Source organism: Cladophialophora immunda, assembly GCF_000835495.1.
Source record: "Cladophialophora immunda strain CBS 83496 unplaced genomic scaffold supercont1.1, whole genome shotgun sequence".
NCBI classification, from domain to species: Eukaryota; Fungi; Ascomycota; class Eurotiomycetes; order Chaetothyriales; family Herpotrichiellaceae; genus Cladophialophora; species Cladophialophora immunda.
In genome coordinates, this window is record NW_015622541.1 from 3,643,798 (window position 1) to 3,651,480 (window position 7,683).

The 7,683-nt window shown below is 57.5% G+C and overlaps 2 protein-coding genes across 3 annotated transcripts; one reads left to right on the plus strand and one right to left on the minus strand.

The window, feature by feature from the left end:
• The first annotated feature begins 236 nt into the window (after window positions 1–236).
• On the plus strand, window positions 237–2,334 carry PV07_01054. 2 transcript variants are annotated; one of them, XM_016387552.1, is made up of 3 exons: window positions 237–446; window positions 511–538; window positions 647–2,334. In XM_016387552.1, exon 3 carries the CDS (start codon window positions 814–816, stop codon window positions 1,606–1,608), a length of 795 nt encoding a protein of 264 aa, XP_016254480.1. In that variant the 5' UTR covers window positions 237–446; window positions 511–538; window positions 647–813; the 3' UTR covers window positions 1,609–2,334. The 2 variants fall into 2 exon arrangements, with proteins under 2 accessions (XP_016254480.1, XP_016254479.1); XM_016387551.1 differs by having other exon boundaries at window positions 237–538.
• PV07_01055 (uncharacterized protein) lies at window positions 2,011–4,070 on the minus strand (the record flags this gene model as incomplete). Its single annotated transcript, XM_016387553.1, has 6 exons — window positions 2,011–2,275; window positions 2,366–2,503; window positions 2,598–2,889; window positions 2,974–3,629; window positions 3,699–3,879; window positions 3,932–4,070. The coding sequence occupies 6 exons, from the start codon at window positions 4,068–4,070 to the stop codon at window positions 2,011–2,013; spliced, it is 1,671 nt and encodes a 556-aa protein (XP_016254481.1).
• Between the last annotated feature and the right edge of the window lie 3,613 nt (window positions 4,071–7,683).

Below are 7,683 nucleotides of genomic sequence, written 5' to 3' on the forward strand. Positions count from 1 at the left end.
GCTGGGTGATAGGTGATAGGCAGGTCAATGGAGGTAATAACACCTCGTATTTGTAGCTCTAGCCCTATATACAGAGACTCAAAGCCTTGAAAAGGGTTTGAGTAGGGTGCGCGCCGCATGCGCTCCTTGTCTGTTGTGCACCCTCGGCCTGGCTTGGCCTGTTTGCTGTGTTTGAGGAGGCTCCCTACCAACCCTTGGCATCACACCGCCTGGGGCATTTTCATCTTCCCTCCCGCCAAATGCCTGCCCCGACACGTCGCAGGCTTGACGGGATCAATCAATAGACCATTCACGTTCTTGGCCCGTGTATCTAAGCCTTCGCGCCCTTCGAAGACACAGAAGCCCTACTGCGTCCCGGGCATTTGCAGCCCTGTGCCTCAATCAAGAGACAACAGGACGTGACACCCAGCTCTTTGGAGAGCGATACTCGGGACCTTCTTCTTCAGGTAATGCATCATGTCCACAGCGCAGCCGGAAACCAAAGCTGAGGCCGAAGCACTTGTGCCTCAGTTCAAGCTCGAGAGGGTCCTCAATCAAGGTGAGATGCGACCAGCTTGGTTACCACTCTGCTACTAACCAGTGCTTTTGAATGTGTTGCTTGCTATCCACCTGGTCACACCCATTCTGACTCGAGATCTTGAGGTAGACCAGAATGGGCGCCGGATCTCTCTGCTTGGCAGCATCGCTGACCTGCCGGCACTCATCACTCTCGAACGGGCAGCGTTCCCAACGGAGCCGGAGCTCGTGTCGTCGCTTCTGAGATCTCTCGTCAACACCACCAACCTCGGCGCCAACGACATTTACCGATGGTACATGGCGAATCGCTCCATCGACTCGTCTTCGTCCTCCACCAGCGCCTCGTCAACATCATCACTTGCGACCTCACCGCCCCCAGCCGTCCCAGACTTCAAACTCAATCTGATTTACCCATGCTCACCACAGCACATCCGGAAATACTCGGCCCAGCGCCTGCGCATGGTCACCGAAACGCCGCACATCTACTCTGCGCACATAAAACCATACGTAGCCCGTCAACGCGCGGCCGGCCGGCTCGACTGGGTCTTCAACATCCTCGAAGGGCGCACGGAGCAAGAAGACGTGATCGCGCGCGTCGACTGGGACGCGCCCTCCAACACGGGCTTCCTGCTCCTACCGGATCTGAACTGGGACCGGAATACCGTCGAGGGAATGCACTTGCTCGCGCTCGTGCAGAGGCGGGACATCTGGTCCCTGCGAGACCTGAAGAAGAAGCACGTCCCCTGGCTCAAGACCATGCGCGAACAGATCGTCGCCGCGGCCATCGCCAAGGTCTTCCCACCAGGCCAGGTCGAGGCCGACGAGGTCAAATGCTACCTGCACTACCAGCCCACGTATTACCATCTCCACGTCCACGTGGTGCATGTCATGCTGGAGGCCGGCACGACGCAGAGCGTAGGCAAGGCGTTTGGGCTGGGCAACGTGATTGCACAGCTGGAGGGCATGGCGGGGGACGACGAGGCGGGCCTGCACGAGGTGGATCTGCACTATTTCCTGGGCGAGGAGAATGAGTTGTGGAGGAAGTGTTTTGGTCGGCTGAAGAAGGGGGAGGGGGTAGATTTGAACGTTTGAAGCCCCGGAAGGGTAGCTCGGTGGTTTCAAGATCGTGGACTTGCAAAGACACCCATCTATGGAAAGCCCCTCGGCGATTGTGCCTACTGAGCCATATCGATTTCCACAACTCCTCTAAAACACCCTATATCCGGCAGTCCCGAAATCAAATCTCAGATCCAGGGCCCCTGATGAGCCCTCTTTGACTTGTCTATTCCTCTACCCAACGATGCAGACCGCGTTCCTCGATGTCCCGCCCATCACATTCGTCCACCCCTCAAAACCCTCGCCTCTCATTCAAGCGAAAAGGAGTACACATAGTGAAACCTCCCAGAGAAGTTCTGGGCGGAGAGAAAGGCCAGGGATTCGATGATTCTTCTCTCCTCCTTTGTTCCGAGGCCAGCCGCTCAGGTTTGCAAAGCTTCAGGCCCGCACCTCACTCTTGGCCGGCCACTTGACCCTCCTCTCGGCGCGGACGTAGAGATTCAGCGGCCGGATGAGCTGGAACATCGGGTCGTACTGGATGGGGTCGTCTCCCTCGCGGCTGAACTTGTACCGGTAGATCAGCTTGGGCAGGAACACCTTGACCTCGAGCAGGGCGAAGTTGAACCCGATGCAGCCGCGCGGGCCCATGGCGAAGGGGATGTACGCGGCCTTGTGGCGGTTCTTGACCGAGTCGGTGTTCCATCTAACCCCCGGGCAACAAAACACGGGTCAGCTCTTCCATGCTGCAAGCTGGAATCACATGGCTTTTGAATCTTTGGGGGCGGGGGCTCACCTGTCTGGATCGAACTTGGTCGGGTTGTCCCACAGTTCCGGGTTGTTGTGGATGTGGTGCAACGCCGGGATGACCACGCCGCCGCGAGGGATCTTGAAGCCGCCGGGCAGAATGACGTCTTGTTGTGCCGTCCGTCCCCTAAAGCAACAGTGAAGTGTCAGAAAATCCATTCGTTCCCTTGTTTTGTGTCTTCCTCCCATTCTCTCTCCAGTTTTTGACGGCGGGAACTCACGGCTGGAAACTGGGGTTGTGGCGACGCTGCATCTCCTTAACATAGTTCTCCAGATATGGCAGCTTGCCGATGGTGTCAGCGTCGAAGACGGTGTCCTCGTCAATGTCGTTGTCGATCAGCTCCTGAAGGAGGCGCTCCTGTACGCCTTCGTAGCTGACCAGTCCAAAGATCAGCCAGGACAACAGGCTGGAGGTGGTGGTAAAGCCGGCCGCGGTGGCCACCACCAATGACGATTTGAGGTATTCCCGGGGCAATTTCTCGCCCTGTCGGTCGATGGCGCGCATGGCGTAGTCTGTGTCATTACGGCAGTGTTAGTTCTCGCGGAGCTGAAGAACAGGTGGTGGATGGAGAGAGAGGAGAGAGTGATATATCGCACCAGCAATGCACGACGCCTTCAGGGCGGCATCCTGCAGGTCGAGATCCTCGACGCCATTGGGGGCCATCTTGTGCAGCGCATCCTCGACCAGCTCGTCAATGTGCTTTCTGCAGTCGCGCAGCGCTTTGGGCTCGCCAAACGGAAGGGAAGAGTACCAGCTCCCCTTGGAAGTGACGCGCTTGTTCAACTCGAGCAGCTCGGCGATGAGCAGCACGAGCCGGCTCAGCGGCGCGTCCACCGCGTGAAAGTGGTTGAAGTCCACGCCCAAGGTCAGCTTGCCGACCGCCTGCGAGCCCAGCTTGAGCATGTACGGGTAGACGTTCCACGCCTCGCCGCGCTGGTCCAGCTCGTCGAAGACCTTGAATGCCGACTCGACCGTCTCTTGCATCTTGGGGGCGTAATGGCGCACCGCTTTGGGCGAGAAGGCCGGCGGCAGAAACTTGTGCGCCAACTTCCACGCCTCGGTGTTGGTGTCTGCCAGGAAGACGCCCGCCGTCTGGTCCTTGATGCCGTAGAGGGGGTGGGACGGCGTGATCTCCTTGCTGAAGTACTGCGACTCGGAGAACACCAGCTGCGCGATCTGAGGGCTGTTGGTCTCGTAGACCGTGCTGCCCATGTTGGTGGTCTTGAAGATGGAGCCGTACTGTTCAAAGAGCCTGGTTTGCCGGAAGAGGAGGTGTTTGGTCAGCCTCGATTCTTTTTTGGGGGGGCCATGGACAACGCACCGTTGATGGTTTCCCAAGTGGTCGGGATACACTTCATAGTAATTGCCTAGGTACGGATACCCCTTGGGCCCCGGAACATCTCTGATACGCTTGCCGTCGATGGAGATGGCCATGGGTGTTTTCGCGCCAAAGACGTCGCCCACGTCCGTCAGAGTCTCGCCATCGATGGACAGATCGACGCCTGGATGGAAAGTTAGTTGTGCTGTATCGTCGAGCTCACATATGTGCTGTACCTGAGGGCTCGATGATTGCAAATTCGTCAGCTATCAGGCGACGGATGTCTTCGTATTCCTGCTGGAGCTGGGGATCGAGGTCTACCTCGCGCGTCTTGGAGGGATCCTCCCCAAAGAGGTAGAAGTGCTTGACGGCCATTTTAGTTTGCTCAGTGGAAGTTCGACAAGTCCCTGCTCGACCGGTCCGAGCTGATGTAGATGCAGCTGAGTAAGGAGACCGTGCTGGATAGAAGAGCGTCCAGAGCCCTTGCCGCCCAAAGAGTATATGTACTTCCCGCTGAACAGACAAACAGCCCCGGCACTATAGGCAAGCAATATCACTCCCTTATCCGGTCCTCCATGGGTCGCGCGGCTTCTTCAAACCGAAGGGCCCCCCTTGGGACAAACCCCACTGGCCCGAGATAGTCCTCTTATCGCATCTCTGAGGGAAATAAACGATTGCTCAGGCCTTCGTCGTAACCCAAGACAAGTTGAGAAATTAAGTGAAAATCCCATCGCGGGCGGAGAAACATCCATTCCATTCTTCTCCATCGCGTCGTATCCTAAGTAAGTGCGAAGTCCCATGAAACTGGGCTGCTAGGATAGCCAGCTAGTGAGTGTGTGTGGAGCACATCTCATTACTACTGCACAAGCCACGATGATGGATGCGTGCATGCATGCCGACATTCCTCCGGTCGTAGTTGGTCGTCACTGACGGCTCCCTGGCCAGCTACTCCATGCCTGGTTGAAAAGGATGGCCAATGGTGGAGCCTCGTCGTATAGAAATATAGCGTGATGATGGCTCCACCCTTTTTTTTTTAACTCGGCGCTCGGCCCGTCTGGAGATTCAGCCACCGACCTCAAAGATGCCGATTGATATTATCGGGCTGGGATGAACGCCTGCATCGCTGAAACAAATCCACAGCTCGCCATTCGCGGTGTCTGGATCTGCGAGGATCCCGTCGATCCCGAATCTCCAGGCCCCAATTGCGACGGGAGGACGGACATGACGCCTTTCCTTGGCGCGTGGCGGTGGATTGTGCATCGTGGATACAGAATGCCATGCAGAGACGGAGCGAACATTTGACATTAGGGACTGACGAATATGAAGAGACGCCACACAATACGGTGTCGAGGGCTTCGCTACCGTTGTACGCCAGCTGTGAGGACTGTCGAACACAAGGTCAAGAGAAAAGCACATGGCATTCAAAGAAACTTGGATTTTGATTCGACCACTAGAACTATCGTGTAGCGCCTCTATCCCCCAATACCCGCCCAGCCTTGTCTACATCTCAGAAACAGAATATGTCGTCGGACATCTTACTGACCGCGCCGGGCTTCTTCCAGCCCAGGTCGACGAGGTTGTTCTTGGTCGCGTTGATCATGCCCGGAGGCCCACACAACAGGACCTTGGACGAGGCGTCGGTTGACGGCGCGGGCATGCGGTGCCTCAGAATGTCCTTTGTGACGTAGCCGGTGCCGAACTTCCACCCTGCGGGGGCGTTGTCCAGGAGATACCACACCTTGAGGTTCTTGGGGTAGGCCTTGGCCCAGCGGTCGAGGTCGCCCCGGAGGAGGATGTCGTCCTCGGTGCGGTTGGCGTAGATCAAGCTGACCTCGGTCGTGTCCGTGTCATCCTCGCAGATGGCCCGGATGAGCTGGTACATCGGGGTGATGCCCGTCCCGCCGGCGACCATGCCAATCTTCCGGGCCCAGCCCCGGCGGTACTTCATCGCGCCCTTGGGGCCCCGGAACTCGACCTCGTCGCCCTCCTGGAGCGTGGAGAGGTAGCCGCCCGTGAGCAGGCCGTCGTCGTAGATCCGGATGACCAGCACCAACACGCCGGGGTCGCGGTCGTTGGAGGTCGGCGTGTACGAGCGCGTGACGACCTGGTCCCCCACCTTGGCCTTGATGGCGACGTGCTTGCCAATGGGCAGTCCCAGCACCATTGTCGGCGTGGGCAGCTCGAAGGTCAACCTTACGAGGTTCAGCCCGCTCAGCACTTCCTTCTTGACCAGCGGGAGGCCCTGGTACACATTGGGGCTCAGGAACCCCTTGGGGTGGTGCTTGGGTGTCCCCACGGCCTTGATGTGGTTGGGGTAGCCCAGAAAGCCGGATTCGATGCTAGCGGCGTGGGAGACCTTGACGGCCACGCCAGCAAACACAGCCAGAGACAAGGCCAAGGCGACCACAAACCCCTGCGCGAAGCCGCCGTCCCCGAGACCCAGGAGGTCGGGCCGGTTGAGCTTGATGGCCTTCACCACGCCCAGGTTGAGGTGTCGCAGGCTCCATTGCGGCATGTTTCGACTGGCCACCAAGCCGAGCGCAAGCGGGCCGCCGGCCACTGGGAGATATTTGAGTCTCAGCAGAGAACCGGAACCACCCTCCTTCTTCTGTTGTGTTGGGGGTTGCTTTTGAGGCACCGCGGCCGGCCTCTGTGGTCTTGGAGCAGCTTGCGACGCGCCTTTCATGGTCCCGACGAGGAACGGAGCCATGATTTCCTTCGCGTCCTCGGAATGGCCCACGTCTTCGTACGCTTCTGTTGCATCTTGGCCGGCGACTTCTATGAGGGACTCGATACCTCCAGGGTGCTCAACGAGGTAGTTTGTGATGTCGTAGACTACAAGTTGCGACTTGGTTAGCACAACATCACTCAAGAATACGGGAGTTGGTGGATAGGGGATGGTAGTAGCTACCTTTGCCGTGGATTGTGATCCATACATCGTCTTTGGTGTTGTGCTTTGCTACCTCTTTGACCGAGAACTCCTTGAGGCTTGCACCGCCATTGCCGTCCCTTTGCTGGACCATGCTTCCAGAGTGTGCCGAATGGTTGAAAAGTGTTCTACAACAAAGCGAATGATTCGGAGACCGTAAGAACAATGGCGGTCGCGGACCAAACTCGACGAGGACGGGGAGAAGTACTCGATGGGCGATGTTCGGAGACGCATGGCTGTTTCCTTTTATTTTATATCGCATCTGGCGAACAGACAATCGGCGCGCACAAGGACACACTATCGCTCTCCTGGTCCGAAGCAGTTTCATCCATGCCTGAGGCGACACTGCTAATCCGCCGGTGGAGAGTCGTCGACTTTGGCAACCAGGCCTCCGGCACAGCCGTTCGCTCCTCGAAAGATTCCAGGGCCCGAGATAGCAAATATCCGGATGTGGGATCTGGACGGAAAATCGAGTTGGCGTTGTCTTGCCGTTCCCACTGTGGGTTTAGTGTCTAACGGGCGTATCGTATAGATGGCGCTAGGGCACTAGGAGACTCAATCTGCTTACGCAAAGGACCCACCTTACTAAGAGGTGGAATCTCAAGGCTGTCACCCCCTGTTGGCCCCCTTCCGCTAAACTTCTCTCGAAAGGATGGTTGTGAGTGGTTCCTGGCGTGTCCCTCAATCAAAGCACTGCACGGATCTCCGGCGATAACTCACCGCATTCCAGGTTCCGAGAGGCTTAACCTGCACCGCTCCACCGTCTATCTTCATGAGGCATTATGTGTACCGCGACACCGCCGGCATGGGTTCCATTTAAAAGACGCCCAAGGACGACGGAAATGGCACTCCATCAATTCACAGCACCTCTCTTTCCATCAAGAAAAAGATGTGGAATCCTCCAAAGAACTACGAGCATAGACCTGTGACCGTCCTCGGCGGCGGAGTCCTAGGCAGGCGAATCGGTGAGAGAGACCTGCACATCACTTCCCGTTGATTGCGCTGACACGATGGGAAGCATGCTGCTGGGCAGCGGCCGGGTACAATGTCAACGTCCGA